General features: G+C 34.8%; 1 protein-coding gene across 1 annotated transcript in view; it reads right to left on the bottom strand.

The window, feature by feature from the left end:
* LOC132556752 (uncharacterized) overlaps positions 1-26,578 on the bottom strand; it is a 74,850-nt gene that overhangs the window by 37,840 nt on the left and 10,432 nt on the right. Inside the window, exons 2-3 of the mRNA XM_060221196.1 lie at positions 16,253-16,291; positions 714-878 (exon numbers count right to left, since the gene is read on the bottom strand). Coding sequence (XP_060077179.1) covers positions 714-878; positions 16,253-16,291 — 204 coding nt within the window. The remainder of the gene's footprint in view (positions 1-713; positions 879-16,252; positions 16,292-26,578) is intronic.

The raw sequence follows: 26,578 nt of genomic DNA, 5'->3' as shown, positions 1-26,578 counted from the left end.
GTGATCACTGGAGAAAGTCGGTGCGCCGTTCCTAATGTATAAGGTTAATTCATGAACGGATCTAGAAACCCAAAGTTCAATGAAAAAAGAAGAAGATAAAAAGATGTACCAACAATCAAATCATCGTTTAATATTTTTTGATGAAGACATGTATAATGTACTTCTGATAAGGTTCAATCGATCATTTAAATTATTTATCCACATCAATATGTTAGAATTCCTTTACGTGTATCGGCTCATTAAACCCTAATATAGAACCTGAGGTCAGCGTGCTTGATTGGTTCGTCAAAATTCCCTTTGTCAGGATCGAACATTTCTTTGTAATATTTATGAGTATTCGACAGTGAGAATAACTACATGATAAGTAAAACAAAACATGAAAACCTGGTTGTATGTTTTGCTCTATAATAAAGGACAAAATATTCATAAATGTATGTTCCTAAAATGGTTGAATGCATTTATCAATTTGACTCAAGAAAATTCAAATAAGTATGGAATATTTAATAAAAGAATGTCAATATATGATAATATATATATAAAAGGGGTACTGTGTGATCAAGACGTTTAAAAAGTCACGTGATCAAAATGAAGATGTTTACTATTGTCAAATTAATGAACTGAGAGACAACGAAATTTGATTAAATCTAATATCAAATTACAATACAGAAAATCCATGAACTAATGAATACAAAAAAGAACTGTGATGTACTTACTTAGATCAAGCTTTGGATCATCAGCACTTGTTAAAATTCCTTGAGCAGGTATTGTCCTTGGAATGGTGGGTTTAACAAGGTTATTGTTTACAAATCCCTTGAAACGGAAATTACCAACATTACTGGTTGGATTATTGAAATTCTGATCCAAGCTTCTTGGTGTCGCTAAAAAATACAAGAAAAATAGAAATAAACAGTTGATGGGTGACTGTGATACATAAAAAGAGAGATGTTTCGACCAAAAAGTTAAAAAAATGTTAAAAAGCTTGAACAATAAGAGGAAAGGTTGATTGGAATAAGTAAGGGGGGAAGAGGCTTGCTTGGAGAGAGAAAAATCAGAGAAACAAATTGAATGGTGTGTAGCTGTTTGTACAATCCTGAGAAAGAGGGAAATAGGTATTAATTCAATCCTCCTGTTAATGGGAAAGCTGAATTGTAAAGGTGATAAATGTGATGATAGAAAATAGGTATTAGAAAGACTGAGATGGAGAGGGGAAAACCTAATGGCAATACCATAGAGCTGTACTACAAATACTTATCCAATTGAACACACTTAACATAAAATATTTTCTTATTCCAATTACTTGAACCTTCATTAGTAATGGTGAATCTGTTAATCTATTCAGATACATCTGTTCTGGTGTTGACATGACACATGGGTCTTTAGCAATGTTATGTCCTTATAAGTTTTTTTTTTAAAAAGCATTCAACACTTGAACTAATCCATACTCAAAATCATTCTTACATTTGATAATTAGATGAAGAGAGAGATATTTGAAGATTAGAAAATCAAGTTGTTTTTTTAACTTAAAATTAAGATGCAATAAATGGGGAAATTGCATTAAAAATGAGATGGTACTTTTTTAAAACAAACTCCCTGAAAGAGTAATGCTGTCCTTTGAGACACTAGGTATGAACTATATATTTGTAGAATGTGTAATAAAAATGTCAACATTACTTGGCAGTAAATGTCAGTAAACATTCAAATAATGGTGTAAATTAAGGCCAGATCTTCAGATATGGTCCTAGGTGACCCTGTCATTAAGATCATAAATTTCTGTCATTTGAAATTAGACTAAAGTCAATAACCTGAAGTTTCTATCACATATCAATTATGATTACAGAATGTAAATTAAAGATATAATAAAAATGATTTAAAATTACATGAAATATCATTTTGATAGCTCCTCTTAAATTGAAGTAATTTATAGAAACAAGATTGTTGCTCTTGGCGTAATTTTGAGATCAAAATCAATACATTTTCAAGATTCAATAAAATTGAGATGAAATGACTCGTAAGAAAATCCCATTGAAGTATCTATGTAAAGCTGTACACTTTAAAGACAAGAGACACTTTGAGTAAAGTCACCCTTTGGAGCATTATTGTCAAGAGCTCCTTAACGAAATCATTCTCAGACATGTTATATCACTGACCCGTATTTGTAGGTATGAGAATATGTCAGGTGTATATAATATAGAAAAAAACCATGTACGTACAAAGGAGATCGTTGAAATGAAGGAGATAAATTGCCATATAAAAACATACCAGTGATACGTTTAGCTTTAAGTTAAAACAGACTAGGAGTAGATCGTGGACATGTTCACAAAATATTATTGTTCAATAAAAAGAAAAACAAGATAAATATGATTTATTTTTTAATGTATATCGTTTGATACATCCATTATAGGTTAAATAATGTTTGCAAATTTTAAAATTAAACTTCAAATCAAAGCCAGGTCAATTACATGTTTATTTTTGCTTTTACATAGGAAGTATGGCTGTTGATCTAACAAAGTCACTCCCTCATTCTTGGACTTGAATGATTTCTGGATTATTTACAGAGTAGTGTTTACTGTTATATTTAACATATTTTAGTTGGACTATGATTACCTGATATAGAATTAACTCAGGTCATTACATAATATAACCGTTTCCTTATAAGTTTTTAATCTATAATCCACTCCTACCAACTCTTATTAGCTGTTAGTCTCCACATACAGGTATATCTTTATAATATAAGAATTGATAGGTAACTAACACTGAGCATATATACTGTGATTAATCCGAAAATGGACCTTAGAAACTGGCAAATACATAACATATCCTGTTAATTGGTAAAAAATTAGTTGTCGTGACTTTAATTGTATAACGACATGTAATTTTTACTCTCAGTCAACTGATACAACGCATGACATGGGTGAATGATCACCACAAACGTCACGAAACTTGAGGCTGGGGAGGGGGTGCAACTCTTATCTACTTTGTTGTCTGATATAGGTAGACAGAGGAAGGATCACTAGATGTCTAATACTGAGAGAATGAGGGAGGTCACTCTTGTTGTCTGATACTGAGAGACAGGGGGGTGGCATTCTTGTTGTCTAATGCAGAGAGAATGAGGGAGGTCACTCTTGTTGTCTGATACTGAGAAACAGGGGGATGGCATTCTTGTTGTCTAATGCAGAGAGAATGAGGGAGGTCACTCTTGTTGTCTGATACTGGGAGACAGGGGGGGTGGCATTCTTGTTGTCTAATACAGAGAGACTGGGGGAGGTCACTCTTGTTGTCTGATACTGGGAGACAGGGGGTGGCATTCTTGTTGTCTAATACAGAGAGAATGGGGAAGGTCACTCTTGTTGTCTGATACTGAGAGACAGGGGGATGGCATTCTTGTTGTCTAATATTGAGAGAATGAGGGAGGTCACTCTTGTTGTCTGATACTGAGAAACAGGGGGATGGCATTCTCGTTGTCTAATATTGAGAGAATGAGGGAGGTCACTCTTGTTGTCTGATACTGGGAGACAGGGGGATGGCTTTCTTGTTGTCTAATGCAGAGAGAATGAGGGAGGTCACTATCGTTGTCTGATACTGGGAGACAGGGGGGTGGCATTCTTGTTGTCTAATACAGAGAGAGTGGGGAAGGTCACTCTTGTTGTCTGATACTGAGAGACAGGGGGATGGCATTCTTGTTGTCTAATACAGAGAGACTGGGGGAGGTCACTCTTGTTGTCTGATACTGGGAGACAGGGGGATGGCTTTCTTGTTGTCTAATGCAGAGAGAATGAGGGAGGTCACTATCGTTGTCTGATACTGGGAGACAGGGGGGTGGCATTCTTGTTGTCTAATACAGAGAGAGTGGGGAAGGTCACTCTTGTTGTCTGATACTGAGAGACAGGGGGATGGCATTCTTGTTGTCTAATACAGAGAGACTGGGGGAGGTCACTCTTGTTGTCTGATACTGGGAGACAGGGGGGTGGCATTCTTGTTGTCTAATTAAGAGAGACTGGGGGAGGTCACACTTGTTATCTGATACTGGGAGACAGGGGGGTGGCATTCTTGTTGTCTAATGCAGAGAGAATGAGGGAGGTCACTCTTGTTGTCTGATACTGGGAGACAGGGGGGTGGCATTCTTGTTGTCTAATACAGAGAGAGTGGGGAAGGTCACTCTTGTTGTCTGATACTGGGAGACAGGGGGGTGGCATTCTTGTTGTCTAATACAGAGAGAGTGGGGAAGGTCACTCTTGTTGTCTGATACTGGGAGACAGGGGGGTGGCATTCTTGTTGTCTAATACAGAAAGAGTGGGGAAGGTCACTCTTGTTGTCTGATACTGGGAGACAGGGGGGTGGCATTCTTGTTGTCTAATACAGAGAGAGTGGGGGAGGTCACTCTTGTTGTCTGATACTGGGAGACAGGGGGTGGCATTCTTGTTGTCTAATACAGAGAGACTGGGGGAGGTCACTCTTGTTATCTGATACTGGGAGACAGGGGGGTGGCATTCTTGTTGTCTAATGCAGAGAGAATGAGGGAGGTCACTCTTGTTGTCTGATACTGGGAGACAGGGGGATGGCATTCTTGTTGTCTAATTAAGAGAGACTGGGGGAGGTCACCCATGTTGTCTGATGCTGGGAGACTGTGATGGCTTTCTTGTTGTCTAATACAGAGAAAATGAGGGAGGTCACTCTTGATACTGGGAGACAGGGGGGTTGCATTCTTGTTGTCTCATACAGAGAGATTGGGGAGGACTCAAGTGTTGTCTCATACAGAAAGACTGATGGAAGAAAGTATTCATGTTTGGCAAAAAGAGGCTGGTAATGGCACTCTTGATATTTGACTATAAACCATATCCACTCAATATTATACAAACTCGATAAGGACTAAAAATCTTATTCACTCAATATTATACAAACTTAATAAGGACTTAAAACCTATCTACTCACTATTATACAAACATAACAAGGACTAAAAATCATACCCACTCAATATCTTATTACCATATCTTGTCCTGTACAACCCTAAATAAAGAAATGACCATGATTTCTGACTGGAAAGTGTTTTGGGCTGAAAATGCTGCAAATAAAACCTCTCCTTATAAATCACCATTCACACAAACTTAAATGTTTGATATATTTTCTAAAAACATTCAGATTCACAAATAGCTTGATAAATAAAATGATTCCATTGGTGCGCTATGCTAAAGTTTAAGTTAACTCCACCCTATTTTTCTGTTTGACATTCCGAACATAAACTTAAATTGTGATTTTAATTCCTTAACTTATATTTCAAAGCAGAAGAGGTAAAATTTAAGAATTTTTTTACTTCTGCAAAAGGAATATTTTATAAAAATGTCCCCAGAGTGTAAAAATATCATATGGCAGTTCACAAGACCTTCACAATTTGTTTCCTAAAGAAAGAAAAAAGATTTCCCTGCCATGTTAGAGATTCCAAAGTCATTTTATACAGATAATGACTGCCATAACAAACCAATTGTACTGTGTACAGCCCTTTAAAACCTGCTGCCATCTGTCTCAATGTTAATTCATGTAGAAAGACTGGCCTACAAACACCTTATGACGAATTGATAAGCATTTTCCAACCTGAACTTTCCATTGTTAAATCAAAGTATTTTTTCAAATGTCAATGAATATTGTAATTAAAATCTTTTAAAATGTTTACACATATTTTGCATTCTGTTCTATTTCATGTTATTCAATCTAGAGAAGGTAATGATTTTGGAAACAAGGTAATTTATTATCCACACAATCACATGTAACTATAAGAGAAGATATTGGTAATGTGCCAGAGTAAATAATTAATGTGCTCAGAACACTGTTCCTTTGAAGAATTAGGGGTCAAGGCAATTACGCCATAAGTTGAGGAAATAACATAATGAATTTCTCCTTGGTGATGAAGTATGCACACCAGATATAGCAATATTAATGGAGGGCTATGTGCCTCTTACACAAAAGTTTACATAGAAACAAGGTATCACCAACAACACTTAGACAATAACAGAGATGTGTGTGTACCTAAAGATCAACTGTCATTGAAGGTGACTGCACAGTTGAATTTCCATCAAAGTAAAGATAACAACCAAAATCACTGCTATATATATATACAGCAATCACAGAGTACCACTGATTCTCTGTTTTATTCATTTTTTTCATTATTACAGTATCTAATTCTGAAATCAATTTCTCTTTTCTCCAAAAGCTGTTTCCAACAATACAGTCATAATACCAATTACCATATCTAACAGAATGAAATTCATCTGCTATTCAAGCGTGTCTTGTTGCCTCTCCCCCTTTTTTAAAATTTATATTAAAGTTCTATCAATATTTGTATCCTGAACTTTCAGGATTTGTTGAGTATCTCAATATTCAGGATTTATACGATTTGTCAAACATTTCCACATTCAGGATGTTGGGGTATGACAACAATAGTTTTTTTTTACTATCAAGGTCTTTTGATTACAATTCACCAAATATTTAGCATTCAGGATTTCATAAGTTTGTAGGTTTTCAAATGATTCTAAGTTATCATGGGTTTGACAGAACCATAAATATTAGTGGAGATACTCAATTCAAATTGTTACATCAATAAATGTTTCAACATTACGCGACCTAACTGAACTGAATAAACAGGTAACATAGACAAGTATTAAGACATGATACTGTAAAGTTATACAAAATTTCTGGATTGTGCAAATGGACTGATATTTAAATTTTAGGTATATAAGAAAATAAACTGTTTTTCTCTACCATTAATGGAGTAAGAAAAGTATATGAAAAATAAAGAATTATAACAATTATACATGTACAAAGTGCAAGCTTTCACCATCCACAAAAATTACTGAACACATCATCCAGGTATTGGTTGAATAGTAAATCAGATATCCTTGGAGGTTATTTCAGTTCAGCTCTGCAAATCATTCAACAAACTTAGATTACATTTAAATAATGATATATTAATAAATATGATATAATATTTCAATATCAGTCTGCCTTTAACCTATACAATGTTTATGTACAACATAACCTGGGTAACAGCTAATTAAAGTCACATTGATAAAATCACCAATCTTATTATAAGAAGTTCTCTCAGCATGTTTGATAAGATTAGTTGATATCACAGTATTAAAATATTCATTTTTTCATCATTTATTACACTTGAAAATAGAAAAAATAATAAAAACTCAATACAATTTCAAATTAATCAGCATTGTGTGGGAGTGTTGTAAGCACATCAACCGTGAGAGGTTAGGACTGACAGGAAATATGACTTAAAGAGACGTTCGCATGTGTTTATGATACAAACCTTACTCATTGGTAAAAAAACAACATACCGTTCTTTAGAAAAAGGTGAAAATATTGAAGTATAAGTGAATGAAAACACTTAGCGTGTAATGCTACTCACATTGTTCGACGTTCGTGTTATATCCCGAGTTCGCTGTTGTAAAACCATACAAAACAAATAGTTACTCTGTTGTCATATCATGTGCTCTGTAGGGAGAACCAATATATCTATATACCTGGCGATTACCTATACACCAGACCGATACTTAACGATATGCTGTGTTGTCAGGTCTGTTTACACTCGGCTAGGTAGAACGACGCACGGGTCATGTTCTTACCTGTTCAATAGGATTACCATTATAACGCCACTATACATTTACACTGCATGGGTATATCTATGTGAGTCTGGGGTGGAAACCTGCCACTATGTAATGTGTAGGGTTTAAGTATGACTTGTGAGTTACCTTATACCTGTACACAGGGCTTAGGTTAATATGACCCATTGATGAACAAACCTACCTGTCTATTTAGCTGAAAGCTTTAATTCTGACTGATATGACAAGCACCTTAATATCCTCTTAATTAATAAGATATCTATATTTAAAAAAAAATTCAAAGTTTTATTCTCTCTCCAGAAACACCAATTGTGTGTAACAGGTCTTGTTCCTAATAAAATCCAACCAGCTTATGTTAGAAATCATAGCAATCTTTAAACAATTGTATGAAAATCAAAAGTTATATGTAACAATGGGTCTATGTGATTATTTTGGAATGGGCTACAGATACTCCCTACCAATATGATAGGTAGTTAGTAAATTGTGGACTCTTCATTATAAATAATATTGTTCAATTATTATTTCAGTTTACGTTAAATTTACTTAAGGTTCATGGTTAGGGGAATATTTTCCATTGTCACTTGTTTGTGACTCCGTTCTATTATAAGATTTTAGATATTAGACAGCATACAAGATATATAGAACATAATATTGTGTTAGCTATATATATGTACAGGTACAATAGGGAATATCCAATGAATAATAGTAAATTTAATTTATTTTACAAAATTGCAAAGCAAGTTTTTCTAACTTATATTAATTACTCCTGTCATCCACTGGATGAATGAATCAAAAAGATTTTTAAATGTGATGAAATATTTTTTGGATTCAGTTTCAGATTTAGATTGGCTAAACATTCAAATTCATTATCTGAATGGATTAAAAAAAAGGGGGATGGGGAGAAAATTCAGTAACGGTGAGAGTTTTGAACTCTTGTGTTTGAAGTACAATGTAGGACCATACTATACCACACAAAAACACTAAGTATTGCTTACTGATGAGTAAACAGCTTTATTGGCTCAGAGGGCATTTTAAAAATTGTTTAAATTAAGATGTATGCTTCTTTAGTGAATAGCATGTGAGAATGAATTCTATAGTCAGTAGTGTGTGAGAATGATAATTTACAGATCTGCCTGAAAAATACCTCCTTGTAAATAAACTGGGTAGGTATATGATTCAAACCGAGATGCAGAGCAACCAAATGTAAAAATCCAGTTGATCTGAAAGTGTATTAAAAAAAATCCAGTTCAGAATTCACTAAGACTTTTGTAAGTTGATATAAGTTAAATGTAATGCTTGAGAATTAACTGGGTGTTAGATTTAATTTCTGTAACATAATGACTTGATTAGAGAAGATAACTTATAATTACTATTCAGTATTGAAGCATACCATATGTATACAAAAGAACCACTGGGGCCTGTACACTAGGGGAATAGATAAGTCAGGTCAGCAGAGGTAACAGTCACCTTAAGATGGGTAATACTGTTTCAATAGGGCTTGATTTAATTTACTATTCAATTTTAAACACATATTTGTTTAAAATTTCATATCACTGAGATATACTTAAATGAATAACGTTATGTAAATATCAGACAAATTGCACTATGTATACTCTGGTATATAATTCTATGCTTTATACATGTTAAGTTCACCTCAGTAGGGGACTTCACATTACACCAAGGTGGATAGGAGCAACATGTTCAAGTTCAGTGTGAAAATAATTCTTTTTTAAACTAAACTGTTACATGTAGGTAAACTACACTGGTAAATGTTTCCTTATAAACAAAAATTCTACTTATCCAGAGGTTGTGATTGAATCCTTAATCTTAGTTTTTCCCCTTCTTCAATCACCCTACATAGCAGGTGGTATCAAAACAAGCCTGGGATATGTACAGTTAACAGCTTTTGCTCTACCATTGGATCAATATTGTCTCTTTAAACTATGTACCTCCCTAACAACAAGAATAGTTGGTAATATCTACAACACTTCCTTTTATCATTGGCATTATTTTGTCTTTTACAAAAGCTTGATTTAATTTCTTCAAAAACACATTTTCATCTCTCTGAAATTTTAAATCGTTTTACATATTATACCTTATTCTGACAGATTAACATTAAGTTATTGTGGAAAATGAAATGGTATACAGGTGTTAATGTCTTTGCATCCCAGTCTATACTTGAATGTGGCAGATCTGAAGTGTGGAATAAAGTTATCAGGAATCCTATATTCCACCTCTGAAATATTTCAGTTACGACAATGAACAGTAATTGAAATGTAACACACACAATACCAAACCATGGGCTACAAAATAGTGGTTATTTGATCTTTTAATCGAGAACATTTGAGTTGAACATGATTTAGTGTTTAATTTCATGAAATAGATATGGTATGTCTTTAAATTATAAAGGAGTGTACTCATTATAAGTTCTTGGGTGTGAGTAAAGGGGAAAGGTACATAAACTTCTAGCGTGTTTTCCAATATCCTGTTTTCACATTCTGTATTTGTATCAGAATTTGTAATATGCAAACAATGAAAATGAAATATTTTTATATTAAACTAAATTTAACATATGATATACCAAATATATATATAAATGTGTAGTCATGGAAACTAACAATATTGTGTTTTCAAGATTTAACCATAAAGAATTGTCCATTATAATCAACAGCAAAATCAGTACATTATAAAAATATTGACCTTAAGTTAGTTGACCTCTAACCATTGTCAATCAATTAAAAAGTGGCTCAATAAGTTGACATTGGACCTTCAAAAGACATGTATGTTTAAGTTGACTTGTGACCTGACCATTGACAAGTGAATCAATTATGTGACCTCTGACATTCGCAAGACAGATATATAAAAATTGACCTCTGACCTTTTCAAAGACACATGTATCATAAAAGACCTTTGTCACTGACATTAATTTTTTTTTAAATGCTTATAATTATAAAAGGATATAAAAAGTCAAAACTAGAAAAACAAGCTGAAATTAAAATTTACTGTTAATTTGGGTCAATATACCATTTCTATTTCTATGCCGCAAAAGGTGATACTAATGCATGTTTGTTGGTCACCAGTACTTACTGCAGGGCAATATAATACAACAAAAAAACATATCATACCACCCAAGAGATAAATATAGGCAAGTGTAAGCAGTCTACCATTTAATATGTTGACAGTAGGGATGAGTGACCCTCATCAATTATGTCCTAATCTCTGGTCACTCACCAAACAGGTGTTTACTGACAAGTAAGTTTGCTCAACACTTTATAATCCATAAACCATGTTTTCTCCATGTTAATATTGACCAAAGCAGCCAGAGGTAGCTAAACAGCAGATTTTACTCAAACAAATTTTACTTAATATTTGTTGGAATAGACCTTCTAAATCCTTTAGATCTAATTGACATACACCGGTATAAGTCTAAGGTCAGACAGTTTCTGACCTTAAAACTAAACCATTACTTTTAGTGGTCAGATTCTCCAAGATGTGTTTACACTCTTCTGTGAACTTGTTGACTGATCAAATTCTCAAGGTAGATTTTGTGGTCTAGGAATCTAGTTGACCAAGGTGATATATGTTACTGACTTCTGAATACTTAGATTTAATATGTGTGCTTAATGTCTCTAAGAAATAACTGTCAACATTTAACCAGGGGAGATAATCAGTTATATATACAAATATCTCTCAATGGCTACCAATCGATGTGTTCATCTACCTAACAACCATAACTAGGGAGCGTTAGTAATGGTTATAAATAGATTTAACATCACCATAGATACTTCCATTAACTAATCAGAATCATCTATTCACATTTGATGATACTGAGTTAATTTGTAACACATTGAGATCATAATGTGAGCTATTATTTTACCGAGTATGATCAACACTGTGTTACTCAATGAGTTGATGCATGCAGTGAGTCTACAAATGTGTTATTGTAATTATATTGTATGTGTTAACTCTTTTTTAAGCATCAGGTAATGTGTTGCTCAGTGAGCTGGTACAATCATGAGCTAGAAAGTACTGTACACTTTATGAGACTCAGATACTGTGTTACACAGTGAACAGATTCAACGAGTCTACCGTTTGACATAGTGAGCTGATACAGCAAACAACAATGTACAAAGGCTGTTTTATTGGGCAATTATACTCCCTTGTTATGTGAGCTGTCATGTCTGTATTCTTTAATGATTTTGGTGCAGTGATACAAAATGATCTGACACAGTAAGATACATTGTATATTTTAAGCTGTTTACTTTGATTAACCTGATAAAAACAGGTTCAGTGAGCTTTAGAGGCTACTTCAGTGAGTCTGATAAAAACTGGTTCAGTGAGCTTTAGAGGCTACTTCAGTGAGTCTGATAAAAACTGGTTCAGTGAGCTTTAGAGGCTACTTCAGTGAGTCTGATAAAAACTGGTTCAGTGAGCTTTAGAGGCTACTTCAGTGAGTCTGATAAAAACTGGTTCAGTGAGCTTTAGAGGCTACTTCAGTGAGTCTGATAAAATCTGGTTCAGTGAGCTTTAAGGCTACTTCAGTGAGTCTGATAAAAACTGGTTCAGTGAGCTTTAGAGGCCACATTAGTGAACCTGATAAAAACTGGTTCAGTGAACTTTAGAGGCTACTTCAGTGAGTCTGATCAAATCTGGTTCAGTGAGCTTTAAGGCAACTCCAATGAGCCTGATAAGAACTAGTGTTCAGTAGTTTTCAGGCTACTTCAGTCAGCTTGGTAAAAACTAGTTCAATGAGCTTTAGAGGCTACTTCAGTGAGCCTGATAAATACTGGTACAATGAGCTTTAGTGGCCTAGCATGTGTATTTTTGTTACGCTTTTGTTTGAAATGTATGTTTATCTAGGAAAGATTTAGTATAACAGGAAATCCAATATGGATATCTCTGCTGCACTGGTTTGACCTATACCACAACTGTCTCCTTGCTGTTACCCCAGACAACCATGTGTCAAGGATAAAAACCTTTTCATTGTATGCCTACAGACAGTTCCCCTGGTATTACTCAACCCAAACTTTATAACATGAATATCCTATTATCTTGGTACTTAATCAATACATAAATCATATCCTTTGTTTTAAGAATGAATTACATTTGCAATTTAAAAAGTAATCTACCGATTATACAAGTAATTTGTAGCTTAAATAATTAAAAAATTCAATTTCTAATAACCTTCAACACAGTTTCATAAAATTTTTTGAAATGATTGAAACACAACCTACAGGATTTTTGAAAGAAATCAAATTTTTATAAGAAACCACATTAAGTATTAATTCGAATATCAACAAAATTGAAAGGTGGAACCTGTAAGCATCAATATTCAATCAGTCTTTTCTGATTCAATAATTTCACCGTTACTTTTCATGAAAATATTCATGACAACATTCTCAGTGATGTTTATTGAAAGTTCAAACAATCCTCATTTTATCTATTTTGACTTATTTATTCTTGGATACAGCTAAATAGAAAGTAATTATCATTGAAATCTTAGCAATTATTCTATGACATTTATCAGTAATGAATTTTAAAGTATGATTGAGATTTTAACTGAAGGTTGATAATAACTGACCAATAGTGTGAAGTTATTTCAGCTTTGGATTGAAATCATTTCCTTCCTTATAATGTATCAGACAAATCATATAACTGTGCTAAAATTTCAATTTCAGTTCAAGTGGTGTTTTGTTTCCTTCAATAGAAAGGAGGTTCCATGTGATAAGTAATAAAGGAATGGCTGAAGTGTGATAAATGTGCCAATGTAAACACTTACATGTATGTGTAAAGTATTGTAACATCATGATACATTTACAGCAGGTTTGTGAACAGAAATACTGTATCGCATTTCCTTGTACACCAGAGGTTTATAAACACATAAAAATCATTTATCACATCCTAAGTATTCCTGTAACCTAATTCAATTTTTCATGATTACTAATGGAAGTCCACTTTTCTAGTGTGTTATAGATTTGAAACTAACATCTTAAAAGACTGTAATTTAGGATGACAACAGCACAGATGGCAGGCACCACTCCTCTGCCTTACTTCTTATCCTCCCCCCACGCCTTCTCTCCTTTAAACTCGAGCTACCCCCTACCTTCTCTTTTCTCCCACCCGATCTTCTTTCTTCTTTGACCTTCATTCCCTATTTTCTTTGTCCTGACTCCTAACCCCCCATCTCCTCTCCCCTGATCCTCACTTCCCACCCCCTCTTCTCTGACCCCTACTAAGTACCACTAATCCTCTATCCCTTCATCCCCTATTTTCTTTGTCCTGACTCCTAACCCCCCATCTCCTCTCCCCTGATCCTCACTTCCCACCCCCTCTTCTCTGACCCCTGCTAAGTACCACTAATCCTCTATCCCTTCATCCCCTATTTTCTTTGTCCTGACTCCTAACCCCCCATCTCCTCTCCCCTGATCCTCACTTCCCACCCCCTCTTCTCTGACCCCTACTAAGTACCACTAATCCTCTATCCCTTCATCCCCTATTTTCTTTGTCCTGACTCCTAACCCCCCATCTCCTCTCCCCTGATCCTCACTTCCCACCCCCTCTTCTCTGACCCCTACTAAGTACCACTAATCCTCTATCCCTTCATCCCCTATTTTCTTTGTCCTGACTCCTAACCCCCCATCTCCTCTCCCCTGATCTTCACTTCCCACCCCCTCTTCTCTGACCCCTACTAAGTACCACTAATCCTCTATCCCTTCATCCCCTATTTTCTTTGTCCTGACTCCTAACCCCCCATCTCCTCTCCCCTGATCCTCACTTCCCACCCCCTCTTCTCTGACCCCTACTAAGTACCACTAATCCTCTATCCCTTCATCCCCTATTTTCTTTGTCCTGACTCCTAAGCCCCCATCTCCTCTCCCCTGATCCTCACTTCCCACCCCCTCTTCTCTGACCCCTACTAAGTACCACTAATCCTCTATCCCTTCATCCCCTATTTTCTTTGTCCTGACTCCTAACCCCCCATCTCCTCTCCCCTGATCCTCACTTCCCACCCCCTCTTCTCTGACCCCTACTAAGTACCACTAATCCTCTATCCCTTCATCCCCTATTTTCTTTGTCCTGACTCCTAACCCCCCATCTCCTCTCCCCTGATCCTCACTTCCCACCCCCTCTTCTCTGACCCCTACTAAGTACCACTAATCCTCTATCCCTTCATCCCCTATTTTCTTTGTCCTGACTCCTAAGCCCCCATCTCCTCTCCCCTGATCCTCACTTCCCACCCCCTCTTCTCTGACCCCTACTAAGTACCACTAATCCTCTATCCCTTCATCCCCTATTTTCTTTGTCCTGACTCCTAAGCCCCCATCTCCTCTCCCCTGATCCTCACTTCCCACCCCCTCTTCTCTGACCCCTACTAAGTACCACTAATCCTCTATCCCTTCATCCCCTATTTTCTTTGTCCTGACTCCTAAGCCCCCATCTCCTCTCCCCTGATCCTCACTTCCCACCCCCTCTTCTCTGACCCCTACTAAGTACCACTAATCCTCTATCCCTGCTACTAACAAAAGTTTCCCTGACTTTCCTCTCCCACTGTCTTTGTTCTGTCCTCTACTTCCAATGTCCTCTTCCCTGGCCCCACTCTGTACCACTTCTGTTCTGACACCCTCACCTCAATATATCATCTCTGGCCTCCCTCTCCCCTTTAATTTATTTCCTCTGATCTTTATTTCCCACATCCTTTTCTCTATTCCAATATCCTGGTAACTCACACCACCAACCTCAATCCAATTTCTTACTAAACCCCTACACATTATTTCAGATGTGCATTCTCCTAGATTCATTCAATACACAAAGTTAAACTAGTTTTCTTAAATAGAAAAAGTAAAAAGGTGAAGAGATTCTGTTTACAGTATTCCATAGTGTTAACATCTGGATGCATTGCATCATTGGTTGAAAAAAGAAAATATCTGTTGTGTATGACATTAGAGCTTCCAGTAAATTAATTCCCAATAGTAAAAGAACCCAAACATTAGACTATAACCATGTAAAGATCCAAAACAGTCCCAAATAAGTTACTGATATAATTAGTGAAGTGTTGATCCAGGTACAGAAAACAGCAAAGGACAGAAAATTATATCCTTTGACAATTCATACACGTATCAAATAAATAATTGTAAAGCACAATTGGCAGATGTGGTATTAATGTATACAAAATACAATTATAATATAAAGATTTTAAATAGTTTTTCAAAGCTAAAATTTTCTAACATTATTTTATTAATTGAAAAGAAAAAAATAGAATAACAAAGTAATAAGTAAAGAGTTATTTATCTCTTTTTTTGTGTGTATAAAAATAGCTATGTTACTCAAATGTATAAATTATTGTACAAAAGGAACTATGTCAAATTAGTACCGACTTTTGATAATAACAAATGAAAGCTAATGATGTAGCCTAGGGTTACAATAATTTGAAGGGAAAGCTACAGTACTAAGTACGCACCATGCACCTCTAGCCTACAGTTCTCTGTACTGAAAATGCTTGTAGTCTAGAATACATAAATGACAACCCTTGACCAAACATGCTTGACCTTGACCCTGCAATCAAGGGTCAAAATCAAAAGGATGATGAAAATATTGAAATAGAATTATTGGTGAATGTAAAACTAGTGTTTTACCATTGAATCTGTCAACCTCTTCTTTTGGCAAGTGTCGCACTGCAAGTTTGGAGGGAAATCAAATTAATCAAAGAATAAAACAAACACTTTTATTTACATAATAAAAGGTATTGTTATACACCAAAAACTCAAAATAAAGCCCCGCCTATTTCCCAACTCCTATAGGCCTAACACATGTTGAATAAATGATGTTAAAAGATATTTCATACCGTTATAGAGAAGGAAATGAAAGAATAAAAATCTAAATAAAAAATAAGTCTATTACATGACAAGATTTCCATTACCAATTTTGACACAATTAGATACACGTACATGGAAACTGCAAGGATTTTTAAAATAATCACCTTGATTTGTCACAATGAATTATTTGTCATGGTTTACAAATATATATAAATTCGAATTTGGATTTAAAATACAGCCATGGTCATGATATCTCAGTATGCGTTCATGTTTTAATCTGTAACAACATGCATGTATTTTTTATATTCATTGCTGGTACTTAACACTATGGTAATTCTGTCATTACTGACTTATTTATAACTGGGAACAAAAGAATGTTTCTTTATCAACATAACACTAATTCTTCAAAGTTGTCAAAATATACATATCTTTAATAGAATATCTGGTATACATATCAAACCCTGTCTATTAAAAACTTTTAGGAATTCAGCACTGTACATTACAGTATTCTATACAAGCTGTATCAACTTACTATAACTAGACTTGTTACCTCCCATGGACTAGATTGGATCCTATTTACTAACAATACAAAACAGAGGAAAGACAAATTTATACCTATGATATTCTTGTTCAAAGTATGTAGATTTTACTTTTTTACCATCAAACAAATCTTAGAGAGTTAAAGTTACCAGTGATAAAGAGCATTGTGACAATGTCTAGGTTATGATATGTCATGAGATCAACACTGAAGCTTGAGAGGCCTATTGTGTATTTACTCAATGACAGCTTAGCAAGGGGGAATAACTCTGAAGAAACCATGAGATTATATGACAGTTAATCACATCGGTGTACAATTCTTAGTAGGATTGTCATTTACATGTAGCAAGGAGTCACAAATTGCAACAAACATTTTAGCTCAAATATAATTAGTTCCATAAGCTTATTGTCAGCACTTAGAGTCAGAATATTTTAATATTGTACTGATAAGTTGACTTCTGTTTGAATAAACGTAAAATGTTCTCAGAACAACAGAAAATAAAATGTACATTTATTTCAGGACACCATGGATTATTATCTCAGATATTATCATATAAGCAAACTAGAAAATGTCTGAATGAATGAAGTTGCATGGATCATTTAAAATGAATCAGATGATGACTTTCTATAGGTAGCAAGGGTGACCTTGGCATTGACCTTAGACTCTTGAAACAAAAAGTCAAAAGTATACTCATAATTGACTTTTGTATAAAGTTTGGCCAAAATCTGCCAAAGAATGAAATTAATAGGTGTCAACATCGAATTAAGAAGCAATGCGACATGACAGACAAGGGCAATACTAGGCTGGGCCATAATAAGTTACAAACCTTCAAGGGACTTAAATAATCATATAGTGGTGTTATACACTTATGAATTTTACAAAGCAGTTGAATCAATGTTTCTTCTATATTACCAAAATAAAATATTGGGAGTAAATCATTATATTATAAATAAGTAAATCATTAAATAAATAAACAAATATCACACAAATTTCAGTACTGTTGTCTGGAGAAATTGTATTGCAGCTGTGATCCTAAAAGAATTTTAATCAGTAAGTAATTATATGAATCAACAGTCAACACAAATGTATAATCATCACTGGCTTGCTTACTGTTTGAACTACTATGAGTGTATCTTGAATCCTCCATAGTCGTGTGGCCTTAATATTATGCTGTTGCCAATGGATATCAGCTCAGTTATTGATATATACACAGATTTTAACTGTCAGCTATCGGTGTTTACCATAATAACAAAATATGATTGAGTTTATTTGTAGAATTCCAAAGACAGGAAGTTTTCTTTACAATGATCTGTGGAGTGTGCGGGAGTCTGGATTTGTGGTATATCAGAGCCTTTATTGATTTGTACCATTTTCTATTACCGTAAGCCCTTCTCCTTCTATTTATTGTCAAGATTTATGTTTAGAATTCTTTTTATATTCAAGGTTACCAAAATATGAGACTAGCTGAAACATACATTTGCTTTTTTTTCCCATACCCTTGTAAACAAAATATACAATGTATATCTAAAATTTCTGATGAGAGTGTTCTGTTAACAGTTGTTTTGTTTGTCTTTTTAGACATTTGCATAGTCCAGAAATGTCAAACAATGATATATCTAAGCTCATTGAGATATCCAGGACAATTAGAAGAACAATTCTGGCATTTCAAATAGATGAAAATTGATTTTTCTTTTTCTAGAGGCAAGTAAACTCTGTTGTGTTTGATTAACATACCCTTCTTGATAATCTGGCATGCTGGTATTCATAAAATTCATATTTGATTAATGCAGATATTGATCAACATAAACGATAGTGGTACATCTATCAATACCCATCATGACAGTAAATCAATCAGTGGTAGAGGACCACATTGGTTAAGCTCATGGAGAGACAATTGTTACTGAGGATGTCAAGGTGAAAAATATCATTTTACTTAAGAATACATGCTGCTTCCATTCTAATGATAGTTAATCCTTGTTTTCTGTTAAATGAAAATTAGTAATGTATGGTAGAACAGTACACAATGACAATAGTCATCCTCAGGTAATTATTGTCAAATACCTTTCACTACACATTTTTATATCAGAAACGTAAGGGGAGAAAACTCAAATACAAAACCTAATACTGTAATAGCCATTTTCTTACAATTTCACAAATGGGCTTAACTTCATATTGGCATTAGTTCACGTGAAATCCTTTAATCCTTTGCAATTTCAATCTTTTTTTTTTGTTTTCCTCGATAACAAATTAAATTCATGTTTGATTCGGATTCTTTTCAACTAGTCAGTCATGAGGTAATTTAGACAGAATACCAGACTTAGTGAAAATGAGATAAATCAATTAACTAAATAGATTTATTTTTCTAAATGTCTGAAGACTGTTTTTAACCATCAACATCTAATTTTTAAAACCTTGTAATTAATTCCAGGTAGTTCAATTAGTATCAAAATGAAGGAAAAACTTTAAAGCTAAAGTCAAATAGAATGTCGATAAAACCAGATCACTTTAATCAGTACCATTACACAGTTACTGAATCGTGCTTTCTTCATACATTATAAAACCACTTAGTAATTGCACACACGCAATACCATAAACAACTCTATAACACTTACTAAAATGGCACATCATTTCATTTAGTTCAAGTTAAATTACATACTACTTATCTTCATACTGTGAATGTTATATCCATTTCAAGCATTTAAAATTGTGATTAATCAAATATATTACAGTCATCAGACATGATTCTACATTTTAAATATCTGACCATATTGATTGAGAGAATAAGTTTAAAATCAAAACTTAAAACTCAGTAATTTATGAAACCTATTCTGTCAACACAGTTTTCAGAGAACAACTGATTCAGTAATTTCTTATATTTACATAGTGTAATTACAGAAGATAATGTGTACATGTGAGTACATCAAAAGGCATGATCTTATTATAGATCATGAAAACGTTTCTGTCGGCTAAAAGCTAAGACTGCCATAATTATTGCTTTCTGAGAGAAATGACATAAATTTCACGAAGTCTCTCTGCTACAAAATCTCCTCTTATAGATATTGTTTCCTTTGTATTTATAGTGCTGTCAGAAAAGATAGAGCTATGCTACATATGTATTGAACACAAATAAATTAACAGTAAACTGAAAAAAAATAGATGGTATTTACACACAGTAACATTGATACAATGTTGACATAATTAAGTACATTCTACAAGTTACGTGTCTCTTGGGATTTGTTTTACGATTAGTCACCTGAACTGTAGACAGTTCATGTCTATTTATATATGTAGGTCAGTTTTCCATTTAATTCTCAATTGTCGCGGCACCCCTTAGAAACAGGTATTTGTCTTTCAAATAAACATAGATATGCTAACAGTATTTCAGTTATTTTGGTGACGTTTAAACTCAACTCCTCATTTTCTAATTTAAATTCAAAAGCATGCCCAGGAGTCAAGGTTTGTGTAAACACTACACCGGTACAGATCCATTAGATCAGGCTAGCTCAGTTCATTTTTAACTGTCTGGAATTCTACTCTTAATTCTTCTTGACAGAGAAATATTTGCTTTACCAATTGTCCGTTTTTTCATAGCACTTTTTTCATCCTTCAGCTTTAAGGCTTCATTAAGTTCAGGTGAAACTAACAGTGGGGAAACAAAAGAATTAACAAACGTTCTTTTTCCCCTCTAAAGAACATTACCATTTCTAATGATATTTTGTTTATGTTATAAATAACATTCAACAAAAGATTCATCAACATATTGATTTCTTTTTTCTTACAATAAAACAAAAGTTAGATACAGTGCATGGAAGTTTTACATTACAAAAAAGTACAGGTGTAAATAGTCACATGAACAGGTGCTTCAAGCAGTCACTTTAGAAAAAAATTCATCATTTTGAGACTAAACACAGCAAAGGAGGTTGATATGAACACTATGGAGGGTACATTTTATACAACGTAAATTGACATTACAATATGAATTCACTATAGAATTGGTACATAGTTGTAAACTGCCACAGGATGAGGGATATATGAAAACCATAGTGGGCACACATTTGTACACAGTAAATAATATGACACAAGGGGAAAGGATATGAGGACTATAGAGGGCACACATTTGTACACATTAAGTAATATGACACAAGGTGGGGGTGGGGGGGGTGGTGGGTATGAGAAACATAGTGGGCACACACTTGTACACAGTAAATAATATAACACAAGAGGGAAGGGTATGAGGACTATAGAGGGAACACATTTGTACACAGTAAATGATATAACACAAGGACTATAGAGGGCACACATTTGTACACAGTAAATAATATGACACAAGGGGAAGGGTATTAGGACCATAGAGGGCACACATTTGTACACAGTAAATAATATAACACAAGGTGGGGGGGGGGGGGGGGTATGAGGACCATAGAGGGTACACACTTGTACACAATAAATGATATGTATGAGGACTATAGAGGGTACACATTTGTACACAGTAAGTGATATAACACAAGGTGGGAGGGTATGAGGACCATAGACACACATTTGTACACAGTAAATCATATAACACACTGGGGGAGGGTATGAGGACTATAGAGGGTACACATTTGTACACAGTAAATGATATGACACAAAGTTGGGGGAGGATATGAGGACTATAGAGGGTACACATTTGTACACAGTAAATGATATGACACAAAGTTGGGGGAGGATATGAGGACTATAGAGGGTACACATTTGTACACAGTAAATAATGACACAAAGTTGGGGGAGGATATGAGGACTATAGAGGGTACACATTTGTACACAGTAAATGATATGACACAAAGTTGGGGGAGGATATGAGGACTATAGAGGGTACACATTTGTACACAGTAAATGATATAACACAAGGGGGAGGGTATGAGGACTATAGTGGGCACACACTTGTACACAGTAAATGATATAACACAGGGGGGAGGGTATGAGGACTATAGAGGGTACTCATTTGTACACAGTAAATAATATGACACAAGGTGGGGGTGGGGGTGGGGGTATGAGGACCATAGAGGGTACACATTTGTACACAGTAAATGATATGACACAAAGTTGGGGGAGGATATGAGGACTATAGAGGGTACACATTTGTACACATTAAGTAATATGACACAAGGTGGGGGTGGGGGGGGGGGGTATGAGGACCATAGAGGGTACACATTTGTACACAGTAAATGATATGACACAAAGTTGGGGGAGGATATGAGGACTATAGAGGGTACACATTTGTACACATTAAGTAATATGACACAAGGTGGGGGTGGGGGGGGGGGAGGGTATACATTTGGGGGGAAGGGTATGAGGACCATAGAGGGTACACATTTGTACACAGTAAATAATATAACACAAAGGGGGAGGGTATGAGGACCATAGAGGGTACACATTTGTACACATTAAGTAATATGACACAAGGTGGGGAGGGTATGAGGACCATGGAGGGTATACATTTGTACACAGTAAATAATATAACACAGGGGGGAGGGTATGAGGACCATAGAGGGCACACACTTGTACACAGTAAATAATATAACACAAGGGGGGAGGGTATGAGGACCATAGAGGGTACACATTTGTACACAGTAAATAATATAACACAAGGGGGAGGGTATGAGGACCATAGAGGGTACACATTTGTACACAGTAAATAATATAACACAAAGGGGGAGGGTATGAGGACCATAGAGGGTACACATTTGTACACAGTAAATAATATAACACAAGGGGGGAGGGTATGAGGACCATAGAGGGTACACATTTGTACACAGTAAATAATATAACACAAGGTGGGGAGGGTATGAGGACCATGGAGGGTATACATTTGTACACAGTAAATATAATTTTTCAATGATGGTAGTTGAGGATTACAGAGGGTATGTATTTGTATGCAGTTAACAATATAAAACAAGATGGAGGAGGTAATGAAGACCAATACGAGTATGTATTTGTACACAATAAATAACACCAGGGATAGGCTGGTATATATGTATTAGGATAATATGGAGGGTTTACTGCATACTAGGAAATTTTCATCCTTTTCTTCCATGAACAGGAACAGTGAATTTACATAGGATAGGGAGAAAATTTGTTCTACTCATATACCTTTTTTTATATAATCTGCAGAGAGTGAAATGAATATGAGGTGAATTCATGTATAATGGTACAAGGGGAGAAATAACCATGGCAAAAATATCTCTGGACATGCAGAGGTCATTTGAACACAGTAAATAATCCACATGATATAAGGAGGAGGTGGACCACATGGAGGGTACAGCCATTCCACATGTAATTTCTGTGGATTATTCATTACTAATCATATTTTTTGTATCATTTATCTCAAAATTCTTTTAGAGAAATGGCGATGATGCACTGCCACTTCAAGTTGCAGGATTTTTGAATTATGAAAATCTTTCATTTATTTGAACGCATTATTTCAGGACGATTTTAAAACCTCTTATCTGGGTATAAATCTTTATTTGTTAAGTTATGTTTCAATTTCACCAAAACACCAGTATCCACATTGATAAGGACTCAACATGATGTGTACTTACATTGGGTTTCCTATCCCTTAAATCCACAAATAAACAATACCAAGTCCTAAACTATTCCTCAGAAAAAATGGCTGTCAGAGGCACATTGTCATATTTCCAAATGAGATCTACGTAACCTATATCCTGTCACATTGCCTATAGGTATGTAACATGGGGGAGGGGTATTAATACTTTGTCTCTATCATTCCCATGGATCAACCTGACAATAATACACCTGAGATGATTGGGATCTCCAGTCTTGACTGAAATTTATTGTCTTCAGAAATATGTAGAAGTCAGTCATTATTTCCTATAGTGCTTCCTGTAGTCCATAGCAACCATGGTTCAAAACTGGAACAGTCTCCATAAAAAATTGTACAAGCTGACTGTATAAAAGGTCTTATAATAAAATTCAAAAATGGTTATTAGTTTATGAAATTCTGAATTCCAGTATATTGACCTGCAGGCTATTCCTAATCAGTATAAGTGTAGGTAAAACAAAAACAATATGGTGTTAAGATAGTTACTATCACTAAAGATCTCCAGTGGGATTTTTTTAATTCACAGATACAACTATTATCTACGCTTTGAGATCTTCACAGATCAGTAGACAATCCATTTTCAGACATGCCTTATAGTACATTGTTCAATGCCTTTTGGTAAATGTCACAAATGTTTAGAATCCATAAATATCTGAAGGTAATTCACTCCCTCTTGAGGATTTTTCTAGAACTATTTTATCTGTGGCGATCATTTCATCACAGTAAAATATTTTGCCTTTTACTTAAACCATTGAAGCAACAGAGTCAGAGTAAACACATTGTTGTGCATTTTATATCTTCAAATATTGATCACACTTACAACACAGGGTTATAGACATTGAACCATTGACATGGAGAGGGTCAAAAACTGATAAGTTGTATAATGATTGATAGGTCAGAGAACCTGTCTACAATATTATGCCATCGTAAAGTGGGTAGCCAAAGAAGATGCGACCTGCAGATTAAAAATGATGCGTCATTTAATGATTCCCAAGAAACAGAAATGTAATTTGGTAATGAAAATTATTGACATCAATGCTATATCAATATATCAGACTGTCAATACATGTATTTCTCACTGAAATATCATATCTGTCCCATTACGATAGTGGTCTATAAATGAAAATATGAACCCAGCATTAAACATATTGGTATCCAGTTTTTTTAATTCTATGAATCGATCCACGGAAATTTACCTGAAAAGATTATAAATTTAATCAGGTTGTCTTGTCCATAGGCAACATGTATACATTACATGTAACATTACACTTTTGTTAATAATTTATCTTACTACAACAGTACAATATCAGTTTACCAAGCATGACAATTTTAATGATCCAGACAGAATTTCTCATTAATTTTGGATCTGACCAAGAGTAGATTTCCCTTGTTGTTGTCTGGGACAATAAATTCTCAGTGTTGGAGAGAAGTGGTTACTATAAACAAGTAGTTGTCATACACAATTGGTCATAATAGCCAGGTCACCACCATTCACATGTCAATCGATAAGGCAGCCTGGTAAGGTGGTAGCACTACTAAGTGATCAAGTCACTATCGGCACACAGCTTCAAAGAAGTTGGTTACTAAACACAGATGAAGCATGAAATTGTATAACTGGACCACGCAGACAAGTGATCACTTAAAATGGACAGGTGACCATTTATAATAGACAGGTGATCACTTATGATGGACAGGTGATCATTTATAATAGACAGGTGACCATTTATAATGGACAGGTGATCACTTATAATGAACAAATTATCACTTTCAATGGATGTATGATCATTTATAATGGACAAACGATCACTTTCAATGGACAGGTGACCATTTATAATAGACAGGTGACCATTTATAATGGACTGGTGATCATAGCGGGTAGTGGTCACTTAAGGTTAATACATCAGTGTGGTCTCTTAAGAGACACATTTGTACAGAGGTTTAGTTCAGAATTCTAGGGTCAAGTTCAATGTCACCATTATCATTTTTAGAAGTTGTAAGCACTTTAAGGGTTTTCATTCCTTGTGCGAAAAATCTTCACTAATTTAAAGCCATCTTATTGCACATCACAGATTGTTGGCTTGTGATGGAATTTGTATTGCATATGATACACAGGTGTTATTATATTAAATACAAGTGTTCACTGTTATTACATATAGAAGTCCTACCCTGCAATAACATGTGTAACATTGAAGATTTATAGAAATGCAATAGCATTCATAGCTCTCCTTTAAGATTTGTGTATTGCAGTCATACAACATGTATTTAGCAAAGCAGACATTCTTCCTGTATAGATACTCTGGGTTTAGCATGGTTCAATGCCAATTCATACATATCTTCTAACAGTGATCTGTGTAGGATTTCTGACATAAGATTTGTTATTGTATGTAAAGGGTCTGAAGGTTTGTTACCTATACACAGTTTGTTAACAGCACATGCGTCTCACAAACTAAATCTCTTGTCTGTATTAAAGGGATTCAAAAATCAACAACAACATCTACAATAGAGATTATTGACAGCCCCCTGATGTGATAAGCTGGCACATGATTTATAGGGAATTAAACTACAACTGAACATGGCAAATGAAATCTGTAACAGGTAGATTTTTTTCAGTTCAACAATAAAATGCACATGCATGCTACAATATATTATATGCAGCTCTCACTACCAGAAGTTGATCTTGCCTTTTCTGTGCAGTACAACTAATACTTGACCAAATTTTTGTATATATTATATGTACTCTAAGTTCTATTTCAATAAAAAATCTGGTTCACATACTTCTGTATCATATTTCAGATTATGACATATCAGGTTTAATTCAGATATACTCTATGATATAATCAATATCAGGTATTTTCATATTTTGACTATATATTAATCTACATATCGATTGGCAGCCAGGTATGGAAAAGTTGAGGTCCACAAATCCTTCCCAGTAATACATATTCTCCTGATTAACAGAACAAATTACCATACCTTATATACATGTGTATAGTTTTCAGTATACAATAAA

This window comes from Ylistrum balloti, unplaced genomic scaffold (assembly GCF_031769215.1).
Source record: "Ylistrum balloti isolate Yb309-2 unplaced genomic scaffold, AGI_CSIRO_Ybal_v1 Utg370590, whole genome shotgun sequence".
Classification (NCBI taxonomy): Eukaryota; Metazoa; Mollusca; class Bivalvia; order Pectinida; family Pectinidae; genus Ylistrum; species Ylistrum balloti.
This window is presented reverse-complemented; position numbering and strand designations above follow the sequence as displayed.